At 42.9% G+C, this 19,114-nt stretch overlaps 1 protein-coding gene and 3 non-coding genes across 4 annotated transcripts; all 4 read left to right on the forward strand.

Moving 5' to 3' along the window:
- Positions 1-15,062: 15,062 nt before the first annotated feature.
- On the forward strand, positions 15,063-18,446 carry RPS12 (ribosomal protein S12). The gene is made up of 6 exons (XM_044289850.1): positions 15,063-15,160; positions 15,303-15,350; positions 15,789-15,911; positions 17,042-17,144; positions 17,350-17,451; positions 18,356-18,446. The coding sequence occupies exons 2-6, from the start codon at positions 15,337-15,339 to the stop codon at positions 18,416-18,418; spliced, it is 405 nt and encodes a 134-aa protein (XP_044145785.1). The 5' UTR covers positions 15,063-15,160; positions 15,303-15,336; the 3' UTR covers positions 18,419-18,446.
- On the forward strand, positions 16,896-16,967 carry LOC122937038. Its single transcript, XR_006389460.1, has one exon. It is a non-coding gene; the product is annotated as a small nucleolar RNA SNORD101 (small nucleolar RNA).
- Positions 17,200-17,286, forward strand: LOC122937056. The gene has a single exon (XR_006389478.1). It is a non-coding gene; the product is annotated as a small nucleolar RNA SNORD100 (small nucleolar RNA).
- A 268-nt stretch (positions 18,447-18,714) lies between the features above and the next one.
- LOC122937057 lies at positions 18,715-18,798 on the forward strand. The gene has a single exon (XR_006389479.1). It is a non-coding gene; the product is annotated as a small nucleolar RNA SNORD100 (small nucleolar RNA).
- Positions 18,799-19,114: the final 316 nt, after the last annotated feature.

Consider the following 19,114-nt stretch of genomic DNA (forward strand, 5'->3'; position numbering starts at 1 on the left):
GAATCTGCTAAAAAATGTTTAAAAGTAGAGCCGATACTGGATTTCCTGTTTCCTAATCTTGATCTAACTCCCCCCCCTTACCTATCTTTGTGTTCTCCTTATGAGGAGTACCAAACACAGCACAACACTCTCTCTTCTGGGATATGGGTCCCACAGACTCTGCAGGCCCATCTCCAAGGACCATTATAGGGTGGCAGACTTACTTTTCCCTCACTTCAATGAGGCATTTGACATCAGGGCTGAAGCAATGCCAAAGGAACACTACCTATGGTTGGCACCACTGAACCACCCAATGCTGCTTGATGTTACTCTGCATTTTGGCTTACAGAAGTATCCAACTTTTCCTATTGCGGAATTAATAGACTGGAAAACAGGACTTCTCATCTTCCATGGAAGTGTCTTATAACTAGGGGGATGGTCACAAGGGCTGTCGTTGTCTGTAACGTCCACCCCTATCCTCCTCCCACCGCTCTGAGTCATCTAAGTCCACCCCTTTCAGTCGGACGCTGTGGTCCTCCTTTTGTCCGTCAGTAGTGTGCCAGCTGTCCATAAGAACAGAGCTCTGATGTGAAGCACAACACTTAACATGTAACACCCAATTCCAAACATTGAAACAAACAGATCTGACAATACAGACGTGAACACACAAAGGGCCCATAAGAAAGTTTTCATTGACTTCAATAAAAAAAAAATGTACAGCTCAATCAACACTGTTGGCACCAATAAAAAAACTAAAAATCTTCCAAGAAAAATTAAATAAAATCCTCAATGCGCATATTATAAAAAAATATAAAAAATATCGTACTCCATACGCATTCACATTTTCATGTACTCATTTTCACAAACAGCTCATAACCACGCCCTTATACATAAAATATGAATTGCATTCACAGCTCTGCTAAAAACATCCATCAGTCTTCACACATATGCACCTCAACTACAACTCAAAGCCACACCCATTCACATTCTACTGAATCATTTATGTCTTCCAACCCAGCCACACAGCTTCCTTTGTTTCATCCCAAAACTTGCAGCATAGACAAACACAGCTTTCCTGGAAACACAGCTTTCCTGCTAGTTCTAGGATCTTCCCTATTTAAACACACACATATCATTAGGGTAACAAAACTTAACCAGTTCATTTCGGAGCATTTAACACAAGCGCCGTTCTGATTGCAGACACTGGGGCACTTTCTTTCTTTCTTGCTAATGCCATCAATTAACATCCTGACACTGCTCTGTTTTCTCACTCATTAGAACCCCCCCTCAACATCACAGAAGTTCTGATGCCCACAGTCTGTAAGCTCTAACTATACAGATTCTTACAGATTTTCATCCCTGTTGCCAGCCGGGCGACCTCTGTCCGGGGCCACACTTTCTCTAACATTCTTTTTCACATTTTAACTTTCAATTCTCCATTAATATCACATCCTATAATCTCCCTCTTCCCTCGCTACTAGCTAGGGGCTGTATTTTCTCCTTCTTCATAATACTGGGACTGACCCATTTAAACAGCAGTATTTCAGACTGACACACACAAAACAGAGCAGTAAAGAGGCACCTTTAACCCTTTCCTCCACAGACAAAGGATTCGCCCTCCCCTCTGGTTGGCTCAAATCTGACTATCACGTCTGACTAGTCAGCTGGGACTCCCTGCACGTCTTCCCCTGCTCCAGGGGTCAGGCGGGCTCCACACGCATCTTCCTGGGGGTCAGGTCAGGTGGAGAATATCACCGCAGTCTTCCCTTCTAAGGATCATGAGTCTCCACCGTCTTCCTGGGGGTCAGGTCAGGTGGAGAATATCTCTGCAGTCTTCCCTTATCTCAAAGGCTCATACGGCTCCACTCGTCTTCCTGGCCAGGTCAGCCGGAGTTTACTTTGTCCCATACCTCGGCGCTACAGTGCCCCCTTCCAAACCAGGAGGTTACTGTCCCCTCCCTTTGTCTGTGGTCTTACTGTCCATGCTCAATGCACTCCTCTGACCATACTGACACACATATACACACCAGAGTGATCTATCAATTCAGATTATGGTTCTATGGACCCAAGGCTTTCAGCATATTAGCCGACTACTATACTTACATGGGTACCACCTCATAGCAGACTAAGCCAATATGAAGTGATGAACTAAATGGCAGAAAGGCGGGTAAGAGTATTCTTACCGTTCTATTAAAGCCGGCCGTCTCCTCTCTGCCGTTTGTCAAGTCCTGGGGCCTCTTGTGTATCGGCTGTTGATGCTCCCTTCACCTTGGGGTCCCTTCATGGTCGCCATTTGTCAAAGTAGCCCTAAATTAGAGCATTTAAGATGCACTCTGGTGCTCCAAATCAATGTACCCCCAAGGGGTTTATATCCACGCGTGGTTGAGAGACTAGACACTGACACAGAAGTTGGTCAAAGCAATCTCTAACTTTTATTACACAGAGTAAGTGGTATATGTATCTTAAGAAAAGGGCAGTACTTTCTGAGGCCCAGGCATTATTTCATTGGCTCAAAAGGAAGAAGAGATAAGAGAAACAGAGATAACACTTCAACATCTGCGCAGTGAGTACCACTTTGGAATGTGAACTAATGTAAACATCTAAGTGTTCGCCATTTTGTAATGGTGGACAGTCTAACAATAATACTGCATATGTCATGTGTGACACTTCAAAGAGGTGCTTCTCTATAGGCAGTGAATAATATGTATATATCATCAACTCATATGATTGGACTATGCATTCCTCCACACTCTATATACCTCCCTAGGGACACCTGTACAAAGATGAGAAAACAGACACTGCCCACAGCACAGCTCTTTGCCCCCCCCCCCCTCTCTTCTCCAGCTTGAGACAAAGAGAGGGGTGGGAGGCACCCCCATGGCCTCAGATCAGCCCCAAGTGTTATAAAATAAAAAAAACACTTACCTCTCCTGTTCCTGGATGCTGCCGCTCCACACCGCCCGTGATCTTCCTCCTGCTGTCGATTGTGCTGTGAACTGGCGAGCACAGCATGAGGTCAAAGAGCGCCCTCACGCTGTGCGCAGCCACTGCACAGCCGAAGGCCAAGGACCAGGAAGCGGTGAGTACAGAGCCTTCATCGCTTCCCGGTCCTCCGGTACTAATGAGCGCTTCCATAATGTATTCCATAGTATTCGCCCCATAAGATGCCCTTTTGGGGGGAAAATGCGTCTTATGGGGCGAAAAATACGGTAACTTTATTTCAGTGTTCGGCCTCATGCACAGACTGCAGATTTGGTCAATATTTCTATCCCTTGATGAGGAGCACTGCATACGTATGGCGCTCAACATCTCTTTAAAGATGGCGTCTGCTCTGGAGCAGGCGCCATAACTGCGGGGTTTCTGCTGTTTTACATAGCAGACACCAGGAAGCCATGGCTGTGATTGGCAACAAATGTCTGTGATCTGCGTTAATCCCTTAGATGCCAACAATTGTGATCGCAGAATCTAAGAGGCCTTTCCCCAGGAATGCTGCAGTCCCAGGATCTGAACGGCTTTCCTGTGCTGAGATCAAGGGAGCTGTTCATTTACTGTTGTAGCAATGAGCCTTCCAAAGGCTCTGAGGGTACCACAGCAATGTTCCTATGGAGACCTGCCCGAGGCAGGGCTTCATAGGAGCATACAGATGATTGCACGTTCAAGTCCCTTAACCCTTAGATTTTCCATTTTTGTCTTTTCGCTTTTCACTCCCCGCCTTCCCATAGTCCTAACTTTTTTATTTTTCTATTCTCATAGCCTTATGAGGGTTTATTTTTTGCAGGAAAAATTGTAATTTCTAATGGCGCCATTTATGGTGGCATACCATGTAGTGGGAAGCGGAAACAGAATTCCAAATAGGGTAGAATTGGGAAAAAACGCAATTCTGACAAAGGTTTTTATTTTTTACACTGTACAATATGCGGTAAAATTGACCTGTTATCTTCATTCTCCAGGTCAGTACAGTTACACTGATACCACACTTGTATCATTTTTCTTGCGTTTATATATCACCATATTCTGACCCCTATACCTTTTTTGTAGTTATGTCTACGGGGCTGTGTGAGGGCTCATTTTCTGCGGGGCGACCTGTGCTTTTCAATTATACCAATTTGAAGTGTGTGCAACGTTTTGATCACTTTTTATAAAAAAAATATTGGGGAGTTGAAGTGACAGAAAATGGCAAATTGGCTGTTTGTTTTATTTTGATAATATTGTTATATTTTAATTGTATGGGAATTTCCGCGTGCGGCAATGCCCATGATGTTTTATTTTTTTATTGGTTAAATATTTTTATTTTAAGGAAAGGGGGGTGATTTGAACTTCTATATTTTTTTTTATATTTGTAAAAACTTTTTTTAACTTTTTTTGTCACCCTGGGTGACCATAACTGTCAATCATTAGCCATATATATAGCCATCATTGAACACTTAATTTTGAAAATAACAATACAGTGCTGCCACCTAGTGGCCTGTATTGCTATATTCCTAATAGACTCTCAAGCATGCTTGAGGCTTCGGTCTATTAGAGCAATGTACCAGGTTCCCCGGTCTCAGCCGGGGAACACTCTTATGGGAGTGGAAGCGCACGGCCTCTGAAGGGGAAAATGTATGCGATCAGCCTTATAGCTGATCGCATAAATGTGCCATAGGTCTCATTTTTCGCTCCTTGGCCAGTTTTCGCTCCTTTGTCCAGGCCATTTTTTGCAAATCTGACGTGTCACTTTATGTGTAACACTTTTACTTATCCAAGCCATTCTGAGATTGTTTTCTCATGACACATTGTACTTCAATTTCTCTACTTTTACATAATAGAAACCACCCAAAAATGACCCCATTTTATAAATTACACCCCTCAAAGTATTCAAAACTGATTTTACAAACTTTGTTAACCCTTTAGGTGTTCCACAAGAATTAACCCCTTACGATCGCTGCAAACCGCAGGTCAATTCAGACCTGCGGTTTGCGGCTTTTACCTGGTGTGGCGGTGGTGTCATCGGGTCCCCATGGGGCTGTGGGGGGGACCCGATGGCATGGAAGTCAGCGTGATGCCTTCCTGAGGCATCTGCGCTGCCTTCCGGTGAAGAGCCTGTGAGATCCAGCCCCCTGGATCTCACAGGCCCCAGAAGTTGTATGAGTAATACACACAGCATTACTCATACAGCCAATGCATTCTAATACAGAAGTATTGGAATGCATTGTAAAGGAATATACCCCCAAAAGTCCCAAAGTGGGACAAAAAATAAAGTGAAAAAAAAGTTGTAAAAATAAAGTTTTCCCCCCAAAATTCCAAAAATTTTAAGTTTCAAGTAAAAATAAACAAAAACGTCATTTTCCCCAAATAAAGTTAAACAAAAATTGGTAAAGAATTGGGGTGAAAACAAAGTATACATATTAGGTATCGCCGCGTCCATATCGACCGGCTCTATAAACATATCACATGACCTAACCCCTCAGACGAACACCGTAAAAAATAAAAAAATAAAAACTGTGCTAAATAAACCATTTTTTGTCACCTTACATCACAAAAAGTGTAATAGCAAGCGATCAAAAAGTCATATGCACCCCAAATAATGCCAATCAAATTGTCATCTCATCCCGCAAAAAATTAGACCCTACCTAAGATAATCGCCTAAAAACTGAAAAAACTATGGCTCTCAGAATATGGAGACACTAAAACATGATTTTTTTTTTGTTTCAAAAATGATATTATTGTGTAAAACTTAGATAAATAAAAAAAATATATACATATTAGGTATCGCCACGTCCGTATCGACCGGATCTATAAAAATATCACATGACCTAACCCCTCAGATGAACACTGTAAAAAATGTAAAATAAAAACTGTGCTACATAAACCATTTTTTGTCACCTTACATCACAAAAAGTGTAATAGCAAGCGATCAAAAAGTCACACGCACCCCAAAATAGTGCCAATAAAGCCATCATCTCATCCCGCAAAAATCATTCCCTACCCAAGGTAATCGCCCTAAAACTCAAAAAATTATGGCTCTCAGACTATGGAAACACTAAAACATGATTTTTTTCGCTTCAAAAATGAAATCATTGTGTAAAACTTACATAAATAAATAAAAAGTATACATATTAGGTATCACCGTGTCCGTATCGACCGGCTCTATAAAAAATATCACATGACCTAACAACCCCTCAGATGAACACCGTAAAACATTTTAAATAAAAACTGTGCTAAATAAACAATTTTTTGTCACCTTACATCACAAAAAGTGTAATAGCAAGCGATCAAAAAGTCACATGCACCCCAAAATAGTGCCAATAAAACCGTCATCTCATCCCGCAAAAATCATACCCTACCCAAGGTAATATCCCAAAAACTAAAAAAAAAATGGGGCTCTCAGACTATGGAAACACTAAAACATGATTTTTTGGGCTTCAAAAATGAAATCATTGTGTAAAACTTACATAAATAAAAAGAAAGTATACATATTAGGTATCGACGCATCCGTGACAACCTGGTCTATAAAAATATTACATGATCTAACATGTCAGATGAATGTTGTAAATAACAAAAAATAAAAACTGTGCCAAAACAGCTATTTCTTGTTATCGTGCCTCACAAAAAGTGTAATATAGAGCAACCAAAAATCATATGTACCCTAAACTAGTACCAACAATACTACCACCCTATCCCGTAGTTTCTAAAATGGGGCCACTTTTTTGGAGTTTGTACTCTAGGGGTGCATCAGGGGGGCTTCAAATGGGACATGGTGCCCAAAAAAACAGTCCAGCAAAATCTGCCTTTCAAAAACCATATGGCATTCCTTTCCTTCTGCGCCCTGCCGTGTGCCCAGTGGCGTACTAAGGGGGGGGGCGGGGGGGGGCGGGCCGCCCCGGGTGCCACTCACAAGGGGGGTGCTGACGCCGGAGTCACCCGCCCCCGGCTCCATCCACTGCGGCGACCGTGCGCCGGCTTCGGTCCAGTGGAAGAAGAATTATTGCGGCGGCAGGCGGCGCGCAACATGACGTGACGACGTCACGACGCTGACGCCGCGCCACCGCCTTCACGGATCAGAAGGATCCCATCCATGATCCAGCTATTATACCAGCGCAGCGGTCGGACGGCCGGACGGCGGGGGGCATCATCAAAATAAAAGTTAAGTAAATAATTGTGTAATTAAGGGGGGGGGGGGGGTCGGGGTGTACCGTGTAATTAAGGTGGTGAGGGAGGGGGTGTAATTAAGGGGGGGGGTTTGTTATTAAGGGGAGAAGAGAGGGTGTAATTTAGGGGGGGGGTGCAGGATTTGTTCATTTTATTGATGGGGATTTGGATTTTTTTTCTTTTTGGTGCAGATGGAAAGTGATTTTTTTTAAGGGGGTGCAGCCTGCACCCCCTTAAAAAAAATCACTTTCCATCTGCACCAAAAAGAAAAAAAATCCAAATCCCCATCAATAAAATGAACAAATCCTGCACCCCCCCCCTTAATTACACCCTCTCTTCTCCCCTTAATTACACACCCTCCCTTAATAACACCCCCCCTTAATTACAACGGAAGGTAAGCGAGTGGATCGCCAGCCTGCCAGCGGCGATCGCTCGCTGGCAGGCTGGAGATGTGATTTTTTTTAACCCCTAACAGGTATATTAGACGCTGTTTTGATAACAGCGTCTAATATACCTGCTACCTGGTCCTCTGGTGGTCCCTTTTGTTTGGATCGACCACCAGAGGACTCAGGCAGCTCTGTAAAGTACAACAAAACACCACTACACTACACCCCCCCCGTCACTTATTAACCCCTTTTGAACCACTGATCACCCCTGATCACCCCATTAGACTCCCTGATCACCCCCCTGTAAGGCTCCATTCAGAGGTCCGTATGATTTTTACGGATCCACTGATACATGGATCGGATCCGCAAAACACATGCGGATGTCTGAATGGAGCCTTACAGGGGGGTGATCAATGACGGAGGTGATCAGGTAGTCTATATGGGTGATCACCCCTCTGTCATTGATCACCCCCCTGTAAGGCTCCATTCAGATGTCCACATGTGTTTTGCGGATCCGAAAATTTGTAAAAATATTATTGAAAACATTGAAAAAAGTTTGTGCATGTTTTCTTAACTTTCTTGGGGGGGGGGGGGGGGTGCCAAACAAAGGGTTCGCCCCGGGTGCCAAATGCTCTAGGTACGCCCCTGCGTGTGCCCGTACAGCTGTTTACGACCACATATGGGGTGTTTCTGTAAACTACAGAATCAGGGCCATAAATATTGAGTTTTGTTTGGCTGTTAACCCTTGCTTTGTTACTGGGAAAAATTGATTAAAATGGAAATTTTGCCAAAAAATTTAAATTCTAAAATTTCACCTCCATTTGCCAATAACTCTTGTGGAACACCTAAAGGGTTAACGACGTTTGTAAAATCTGTTTTGAATACCTTGAGGGTGTAGTTTCTTAGATGGGGTCACTTTTATGGAGTTTCTACTCTAGGGTTGCATCAGGGGGGCTTCAAATGGGACATGGTGTCAAAAAAACTAGTCCAGCAAACCTGCCTTCCAAAAACAGTATGGCATTCCTTTCCTTCTGCGCCCTGCCGTGTGCCCGTACAGCTGTTTACGACCACATTTGGGGTGTTTCTGTAAACTACAGAATCAGGGCCATAAATATTGAGTTTGGTTTGGCTGTTAACCCTTGCTTTGTAACCGGAAAAAAATTATTAAAATGGAAAATCTGCCAAAAAAGGGAAATTTTGAAATTGTATCTCTATTTTCCATTAATTCTTGTGAAACACCTAAAGGGTTAACAACGTTTGTAAAATCAGTTTTGAATACCTTGAGGGGTGTCGTTTCTTAGATGGGGTCACTTTTATGGAGTTTCTACTCTAGGGGTGCATCAGGGGGCTTCAAATGGGACATGGTGTTAAAAAAACCAGTCCAGCAAAACCTGCCTTCCAAAAACCGTATGGCATTCCTTTTTTTCTGCGCCCTGCCGTGTGCCCGTACAGGTTTACGACCACATATGGGGTGTTTCTGTAAACTACAGAATCAGGGCCATAAATTTTGAGTTTGGGTTGGCTGTTAACCCATGCTTTGTAACTGGAAAAAATAAAATAAAATGGAAAATCTGCCAAAAAAGTTAAATTTTGAAATTGTATCTCTATTTTCCATTAAATCTTGTGGAACACCTAAAGGGTTAACAAAGTTTGTAAAATCAGTTTTGAATACCTTATTCATTTTTGGGTGGTTTCCATTATGTAAGCCTCGCAAAGTGACTTCAGACCTGAACTGGTCCCTAAAAATTGGGTTTTTGAAAATTTCAGAAAAATTTCAAGATTTGCTTCTAAACTTCTAAGCCTTGTAACATCCCCAAAAAATAAAATATAATTCCCAACATGATCCAAACATGAAGTAGACATATGGGGAATGTAAAGTAATAACTATTTTGGGAGGTATTACTATGTATTATAGAAGTAGAGAAATTGAAACTTGGAAATTTGCAATTTTTTAAAAAAATTGGGTAAATTTGGTATTTTTTATAAATAAAAATTACATTTTTTACTTCATTTTACCAGTGTCATGAAGTACAATATGTGACGAAAAAACAATTTTAGAATGGCCTGGATAAGTCAAAGCGTTTTAAAGTTATCAGCACTTAAAGTGACACTGGTCAGATTTGGAAAAAAATGGCCTGGTCCTTAAGGTGAAATAGGGCTGAGTCCTTAAGGGGTTAATGGAAAATGGAGATGAAATTTCAGAATTTAACTTTTTTGGCAGATTTTACATTTTAATCTATTTTTTCCAGTAGCAAAGCAAGGGTTAACAGCCAAACAAAACTCAATATTTATTACCCTGATTCTGCGTTTTACAGAAACACCCCACATGTGGTCGTAAACTGCTGTATGGCCACACGGCAGGGCGCAGTAGGAAAGGAATGCCATATGGTTTTTGGAAGGCAGATTTAGCTGAACTGGTTTATAGATGCCATGTCCTATTTGAAGCCCCCCTGATGCACCCTTAAGTCCCTTTCACACGGGCGAGTTTTCTGCGCGGGTGCAATGCGTGAGTTGAACGCATTGCACCAGCACTGAATCAGGACCCATTCATTTCTATGGGGCTGTTCACATGAGCGGTGATTTTCACGCATCACTTGTGCATTGCGTGAAAATCGCAGCAAGCTCTACTTTGTGCGTTTTTCACGCAACGCAGGTCCCATAGAAGTGAATGGGGCTGATTGAAAATCGCAAGCATCCGCAAGCAAGTGCGGATGCGGTGCGATTTTCACGCACGGTTGCTAGGAGACGATCGGGATGGGGACCCGATCTTTATTATTTTCCCTTATAACATGGTTATAAGGGAAAATAATAGCATTCTGAATACAGAATGCATAGTACAATAGCGCTGGAGGGGTTAAATTTTTTTTAAAAAAATTTAACTCACCTTAATCCACTTGCTCGCGCAGCCCGGCTTCTCTTCTGTGCTGTGTACAGGAAAAGGACCTGTGGTGACGTCACTCCGGTCATCACATGGTCCATCACATGATATTTTACCATGGTGATGGATCATGTGATGGACCATGTGATTAAAGATGTCCCGAACAATTCGCCGGCGAATAGTTCCCGGCGAACATAGCTTGTTCGCGTTCGCCGCTGCGGGCGAACATCATTGAGCAAACTTTGACCCTGTACCTCACAGTCAGCAGACACATTCCAGCCAATCAGCATACCCTCCCTCCCAGACCCTCCCACCGCCTATCAAAAAGCAAGGACAGCATCCATCTTAGATTAATTCTCAAGCTGCAGTGTCACAAAGTTGTCATCGCAATGCGATTAATACAGGTTATATTAATCGCATTGCGATTACAACTTAGAGCTGGGTTCCTAATGGTTATATTGATAGAATATAACGAAGATTGAGAATATAGTGCTTTATTCGTTGTCAATTCTAGCAATACAACCATTAGGAACTCAGATCTAAGTTGTAATCGCAATGCGAATAATGCAGGTTATATTAATCGCATTGCGAATTCAAGCTAAGTTCCTAATGGTTGTATTGCTAGAATTGATGAATATAGCACTATATTCTCAATCTTCATTATATTCTAGCAATAAAACCATTAGGAACCCAGCAGCTCTAAGTTGAATTCGCAATGCGATTAATATAACCTGCATTATTCGCATTGTGATTACAACTTTCTCAAATCCGACAGTACATTCTAGCATGGAGCCGTTCCCATGGTGATGGGGACGCTCCATGAGCACGGAAGTCGGCAGAAGTTCTAAGTTGAAATCGCAATGCAATTAATTCAAGTTCTATAAATCGCATTGCGATTTCAACAGAACTTCTGCTGACTTCCGTGCTCATGGAGCGTCCCCATCACCATGGGAACGACTCCATGCTAGAATGTACTGTCGGATTTGAGAAAGTTGAAATCGCAATGCGATTAATTCAAGTTCTATAAATTGCATTGCGATTTCAACTTACCACACTCTGCGTCAACTACATAATTTTTCATGGGAGTTTTGCCATGGATCCCCCTCCGGCATGCCACAGTCCAGGTGTTAGTCCCCTTGAAACAACTTTTCCATCACTATTGTAGCCACAAAGAGTACCTGTGGGTTTTCAAATTCGCCTTCCTATTGATTTCTATTGCGGTTCGCCCAGTTCGCACACATTTGCGGAAAATTGCGTTCGCTGTTCGCGAACGGAAAATTTTATGTTCACGACATCACTACATGTGATGACCGGAGTGACGTCACCACAGGTCCTTTTCCTGTACACAACACAGAAGAGAAGCCGGGCTGCGTGAGCAAGTGGATTAAGGTAAGTAAAAAAAAAAATGTAACCCCTCCAGCGCGATTGTACTAAGCATTTTGTATTCAGAATGCTATTATTGTCCCTTATAACCATGTTATAAGGGAAAATAATACAATCTACAGAACACCGATCCCTGAAGGGTACTAAACATGCTGATATTTCTCACGCGCGTGCAAAACGCATTACAATGTTTTGCACTCACACTGAAAAATCGCGCATGTTCCCGCAACACACCTGCACCTTTTCCCGCAACGCCCGTGTGAGAGAGGCCTTACAGTAGAAACTCAAAAAAGTGACCACATTTTAGAAACTACAGGATAAGGAGACAGTTTTATTAGTACTATTTTGGGGTACATATGATTTTTAATTGTTCTATATTACGGTTTTTGTGAGGCAAGGTAACCACAAAATGGCACCGTTTTTATTTTTTATTTTTAACAACATTCATCTGACAGGTTAGATCATGCGCTATTTTTATAGAGCAGGTTTTTATGGATGCAATGATATCAAAGATGTCTACTTTCTATGTTTGTTTCAGTTTTACATAATAAAGCATTTTTGAAAACAAAAATTATGTTTTTGTATCTCCATTTTCTGAACGCCCTATTTATTTTTTTTCCTGCCGATTGTCTTGTAGAGGGACTCGTTTTTTGCAGGAAGAGTTGACGTTTATATTGGTACCATTTTTGGGTACATATGATTTTTTGATAATTCATTATTACACTTTATGGGGCAAGGTGACCAAAAAATTGGTTGTTTTGCCGCAGTTTTTATTTATTTTTACAGCGTTTACCTGAGGGATTAGGTCAAGTGACTTTTTTATAGAGCAGATCGTTACGAACGTTGCAATACCTAATATGTCTACTTTTTCTTATTTAAGTTTTACACAATAATAGCATTTTTGAAACCGATGTTTTAGGCTACTTTCACACTTGCGGCAGAGAGATCCTGCAAGCAGTTCCGTCGCTAGAACTGCCTGCTGGATCAGGCAAAATGTATGCAAACTGATGGCATTAGTAAGACTGATCAGGATCCTGATCAGTCTTAAAAATGCCTGATCAGTTGAAAAAATGCATTGAAATGCCGGATCCGTCTTTCCGGTGTCATCCGGCAAAACAGATCCGGCATTTATTTTTTTCACCTTTTTTTCAGTCTGCGCATGCGCAGACCAGAAGGACGGGTCCGGCATTCCGGTATTCTGAATGCCGGATCCGGCACTAATACATCCCTATGGGAAAAAATGCCTGATCCGGCATTCAGGCAAGTCTTCCGTTTTTTTCGCCGGAGATAAAACCGTAGCATGCTGCGGTTTTCTCTTTTGCCTGATCAGTCAAAACGACTGAACTCAATTATTTGGCTGAACTCAATTATCAAAACGACTGAATCAGCTATTTTCCGGTATAGAGCCCCTGTGACGGAACTCTATGCTGGAAAAGAAAAACGCAAGTGTGAAAGTACCCTAAGTCTATCCCTAGTCTAAGAGCTTTTTTATTAGCTTTTTTATTTTTTGACCGATTGTTTTAGGTAAGATTTAGTTTTTTGTGGGATGAGGTGACGGTTTGATTGGTACTGTTTTGGGGGCATATGCCTTTTTGATCGCTTGGTGTTGCAATTTCTATGATGTAAGGTGACAAAAATTGCTTTTTTTACACCGTTTTTTTTTTTTTTTTATGGTGTTTATCGGACAGGGTGGATCATGTGATATATTTATAGAGCCGGTCATTATGGACGTGGTAATACCTAATATGTGTGGGTTTTTTACTTAAAAACTTTATTAAAAACACTTTTTTTTAACTTTTTTTCTTTATTTTTGACATTCACTTTTGGGGGTCTGTATTGTAATGCATTGCCTGTTCGTGTACTACAGTGTCTAATACACTAACAGGTTGCCTAGGAGACCCAGCCTGAGGCTGGATCTCCTGGGCACCCGTAGAAGGCAGGTCCCGATGCCATGCAAGGCATCAGGCAGCCTTCTGACACGAGTCCCCGCCATAGCAGCGCCGAGACTCGATGAGCTCCCTCACCTGACAAAACCCCTTCTATGTCTCAGTCAGTGCGGACCGCGGTATAGAAGGGGTTAATCCGCGGGCATCGGCTTTTACAGTGATGCTGGCGGATACAGCAAGGACCCGGCTACTAGGGACTGCTGGGCCCCTGCAGTGATTGGGTGTGCACCGCTCCGGCACCCGCCCGATCGCCATGACGTACTATTACGTCAAATTGCGGGAACACAGTGGTTTCCATGATGTAATAGTACGTCATGTGTCGGGAAGGGGTTAAATAGCAGAAACCCGGCGGCAATGGCACCCCCTGCACGTGCGTGCGTGCGCCATGTTTAAAGACCGGAATGTACGGCGGAGGTCCTTAAGGGGTTAAGGGGACTTTTAAAAAGTGTAAAAAAATAAAATAAATAAAATTTAAAAAATATATATTGCGTTATGGATTCCGTTACCATGGACCATAACACAATTATATGACGGGAGGCATTCTGTTATTCGTTCCATCATAATAGAAGTCTATGGGCTTCAAAACGGATCCGTCCTATTCAGCTGTGCATTCGGTCATAGAACTGCGTTATGTTCCGTGGTAACGGAATCCATAACGCAATTCACCTTTTACCAACAAACGAAGTGTGAATGAATTTCAAAATATGAAATTCGCTCATCTCTAATAAAGATCATTAGTACCCCATGTCCCAAAATGCCCATACTATTAAAATATAAAAGTGTTTAACATATACAGTGAACCCTTTAACAAAAAATAAAAATAAAAAATTGCCAATTTGTTTTTTCATCACTTCATTTCCCTAAATTTTTTTATAAAAAGTAATCAAAAAGTCATGCACACCCCAAAATGGTATCCATAAAAACTACAGATCACCTTACAAAAAAATGAGCCCTTACACCTCTCCCTAGACGTAACTATAAACAAATGGGGGTCAGAATATGGCAATGCAAAGAAAAAGATTTTTTATTAAAAGACAAGAAAAACTAAAAAAAATCTGGTATTGATGTAATTGTACTGTTCAGCAGATCATTCACTAAGGCACCTGTCACCTGACCTCAAAAATCAAACTGGTGGCACGTCCCCTTTAAATCTCATAGTGTAAAGTACTCCCCCATTGCCTTGTGGGAGCTGTAGTTTTTATAACGCATCAGACTTCTTTCTACCAAGCAGGAAGTTCACACACAGATACACTTGTATAATGATAAGAATTAGCGCGACAGCTAACTGGCGTGATGTCACCTATGCTGACCACAATAAATATGTCGGATTAGTCCTCCTGCACACGTACCGCTTGCCTTTGCCCTCACGCAAGGAGGCGGGGCTACGCTCAGCAGGTTATAAATACGTGACGCGGACGCATGGCTTTCTCTTTCCTTAATGCCGTGTTGCAGGTTGGGTAAGTGATGGCGGTGCAGTGCGGCCGCTCCATGGCGCTTACAATCTGTTCGCGATCTTTGGCATCCCGCCCTCCCTGACACCGGGAACAGCGGCGGCGCCATGGCTGCAGCTAACGCATCTCCCTTATGTCTGTATTGCAGCGGAGTAACGCCCGTAATCCATTAGACATCGAGGATGGCCGAGGAAGGGTGAGTAGTCTCCTTCTGTGTGGGTTAAGTGCTGGGGTCACCTAGTGTCACCTGTCACCTGATGGTCCTGATCACTGCTGGGATGTCCTGGCTGGTAAAGTCTCGGGTTGCTCAGCAGTTCCTTCCTTGCCTTGTGTTCTTCCCTAGTTCTCATTGTTTGGCCTGTAAACCTCCAGATTGCCTTCTGCAGTTTGCGTTTCTCTGTTCACACTACTACTTACCATACTGTCCCCTGGCACTTCATAGCTGGTTATCTTGCCTCCCTGTAAGAGCATGCTGTTCTTGCATGTAGTCATGCTCCTATGTATAGGTAATGTCGGTGAGCCCACCCCTTTAATTCTATGGTGGATGTGGTACAGTGACCATCTTCTGTTAGTGATGTGGGCATTTATGGTGCCAAACTTGCCAGTATTCATCTCCCCCTTCATGTCATTGCAGCATTTCTATTTCTGCTGGAGGTGTAATGGATATCAACACCGCTCTCCAAGAAGTGCTCAAGACCGCACTTATACATGACGGCCTGGCCCGTGGTATTCGTGAAGCTGCCAAGGCTCTTGACAAGTAAGTCCGCCGGTCAGTACAGGGGTGGTCCACCCCCTTTGTTTGCCTTGCGCCATGTTTGACATATCTTATCACAGAGGGTCAGGCGCCCTGCTGACTAGCTGTTCTAGCACCGGAACTACACAATGGACTGAACTGTGTAGTGCCATGGGTACTGTAGGACAGCTGTCGGAGTGTCAGATCCCTGCCAATCAGATATTGATGTAAAAATGTACATAATACATGACAATCTCTAATAAAGCTAGAACCAGCCCTGTACCTCACATGGAACCAGCGATTTCTCCATTTATTTCAAGCTTAAAGCTCAGGCGCTATGTGAAGTTTGTAGCACTTGGAAAATGGAACTGAGCGTGTGCGTCCACCTCAGTGAGATGAGTAAACGGCAGGTGGTGATGGTCTATGAAATCATAACTCACTGGTTATACAAAATTCATTACATGCAGTTACAAAAGTATTCAGATACACGTTCTGACATGAGAACTAGAATCTTTTTTGTGGGACAACCTCCCCTTTAATGAGGTGTGAGGGAGTAGGTTCACTAGGGCTGATACTGAGGTGAGACGTTAACCATGGAGCACTCATATTTACCTCATAAGATGCTGGGGCATTTCCCCCCCATTTAGAGGGGGAAAAAATCTTGTGGGGTGAAAAATATGGTTTGCAGTGGGTCCATCCCACATCTGCCAAGTACAATCTCTTGCTATTTCTAATGTAAGGGGAATGGAGGGGGGCAGAGTAAACCAAAACAGGAGCAGTGCTTTGACAAATTCTGCAGTACCACCAGCTGCTATGTGAAGGACTTCTGCATATCCTGTAGAAGCAAAATGGCAGGAAAAAGTTTGCCTTTAGCAAGCAAGACAAATGAAGCAAATCAGTGCAGTGTCCTTTGCTTTATCATGCTTCATGTACTTCTGTGGAGATTTATTACTGGTAGACTATGGCTGGTTATGGGGAGGTCTAGTCGTCCTTGGGACATGCAACAGTGCTTGAATGATGAGTTGTATTATGTCGGATACCCCTTCACTCTGTATGAGTGAGAAAATCTAACTGACAAGCCTGTTGCAAGAACCTAGTTGTATGAAGAGTAAGGAATCTCAGATGGTACTAATGTGAGATGTCTTGTCTTCCAGACGCCAAGCTCACCTGTGCGTCCTAGCTTCCAACTGTGATGAGCCCATGTACGTGAAACTCGTTGAGGCTCTATGTGCCGAGCATCAGATCAATTTAATCAAGGTGAGTGTTCTGGTCACACAGCTCCATATACATATTATTCAGCTCTACATGGGGTGCTGAACATGATGACAATCTGGCTCCCTCTACTGAATGCTGTGAGGATAAAAGCCTAAATGTTGCCCAATTCCTTCTGAGTTGCAGCAATCATTGAATGAACATGAGACTGTATTTTGGCAATGGTTACTAAGGTAATGCTGTCTTCCAGGTTGACGACAGTAAGAAGCTTGGCGAATGGGTGGGTCTCTGTAAAATCGACAGAGAAGGCAAACCCCGTAAGGTGGTCGGCTGCAGCTGTGTGGTTGTCAAGGTAAGCTTGTCTTTTGGGCTTTAAATGGTAAACGGGTTGTAGGAGGGCAATGTTAGACTAACAAAAGAACCGATACTAGTTGGGGACACTGCTGCTCCCCACCAGCCATTGCTTGCTTGACTGTGGCACAGTCTAGCCACTTCATTGCAGAGGTCCACTCTGATCATGGCATGTAAACAATGCCTAGCTGCACTGTAGTGGTGGCTGTTCATAGTTAGGTATTGGTTTTGTGGTTTAACACCTAAAGGGGTTGTCCAGATAAGTGATAAATATCAGATCAGTAGGGGTCTTCTGGTATCCCCCATTGACTACTATGAGCCAGCTGTCCAAGTGCATAGGAAGGAGCTGGCTCATAGAAGTGAATGAGGATGCCATACTTGTAATTACACCTGCTCACCACTGCAATTGCTGTGGTGAGCAGAGAAGGCAGCGCTCGTATGGGATGAAAAAAGCAGACAACGGGTAGATTGTTAACCAATATTTGAACAGTGGAAAAAGACGTTCAATTTACCAGACCTGCTTACTTGTGACTGTTTCAGTCCCACCATGTTGGGCATACAGGCAGTCTTTCAGAAAACCACTTCTCAATGCATTTTTAGTCTGAAAGCTGTATTAAGACGGTTGTATGTAGTCTGACAGCTATAAATGGCACAATAACGCGTGTCCATAGAAGTGTCTTCAGAAGTAGTCATTGTATTGTGTGCCATCTTTGAGCTACTGCCAAACTAAATGTGTTGTGTGGTTCTTGTTCAAAAGTGATGGCAAGAGTAATGCCACTGTACGAGCCTTGAGGCCTTCATGTGGCACTTAAGGTCCCTAAAACTGGCTACATGCTGGCTTTAATATTTTCATATGACTTAATGGTGCTAGCTTCAAAACACACCATAATGTACTTTTCTTTTAGGACTATGGCAAGGAATCCCAGGCCAAGGATGTCATTGAAGAATACTTTAAGTGCAAGAAATGAACATCTGAATAAAAGTTCGGAAACTGAACAGTGTTGTGTGGTTTTTCACCTCTTGGTATGGTTAGATGGGTAAATGGGCACAATTTTTTTTTTTTGTAGCCATGGAAGTTTTCGTGAGTTCACACTGCTGATGAACTAGCCTTAGGTTGGGCCATTAATACCAGATCAGCAGTGCTGTTGAGTCAGACACCCACTGGTCACCTGTTTAAAGGGCTGCAGTGCTACCAACCTCTTACACGTCGTGGTGTCTGCTTGCTGGCTATGCAGGGTATTGCCTCTTGGCCTGCAGTGTTGAGTGTCTCAGTGATGAGAACTTGGCTCGCTCTTCTGAACTTGCTGAAGAGAATCGCCACCATGTTACCCAATTTCTCTGAGATGCTTGTTTTGCTGTTGCTTATATGCTCACAACATATTCTGTAGCATTGCACTCGGTGTTGCCATTCACATTAGTCCCAGTTTCCATTTGGGCCTCCAGCCTAGTTTTTCCCTAAGGCCAGGTTTATTAAGATACATTTAACAGCTGTATGACTGCCATGCAGAACTGCATGTAAAGTAAGGAGGGCGTAGTTGCCCAATTGCTTGCTCATTACACTGTGACTGAACTTGACTACAATTCAGTTAACTTGCAGAGATGTGAAATCACACGATCATTAATGATGCTGCACAGTCCCTTAAGTATGGGTTAGGCTACTTTCA

The sequence above is a fragment of the Bufo gargarizans genome, chromosome 4, assembly GCF_014858855.1.
Source record: "Bufo gargarizans isolate SCDJY-AF-19 chromosome 4, ASM1485885v1, whole genome shotgun sequence".
NCBI classification, from domain to species: domain Eukaryota; kingdom Metazoa; phylum Chordata; class Amphibia; order Anura; family Bufonidae; genus Bufo; species Bufo gargarizans.

Coding starts and splice junctions, on each gene's coding strand:
- RPS12 (XM_044289850.1), top strand. Junction 15,912..17,041: donor GCTGCCAAGGCTCTTGACAA/GTAAGTCCGCCG, acceptor CTTGTCTTCCAG/ACGCCAAGCTCACCTGTGCG. Junction 17,452..18,355: donor GCAGCTGTGTGGTTGTCAAG/GTAAGCTTGTCT, acceptor CTTTTCTTTTAG/GACTATGGCAAGGAATCCCA.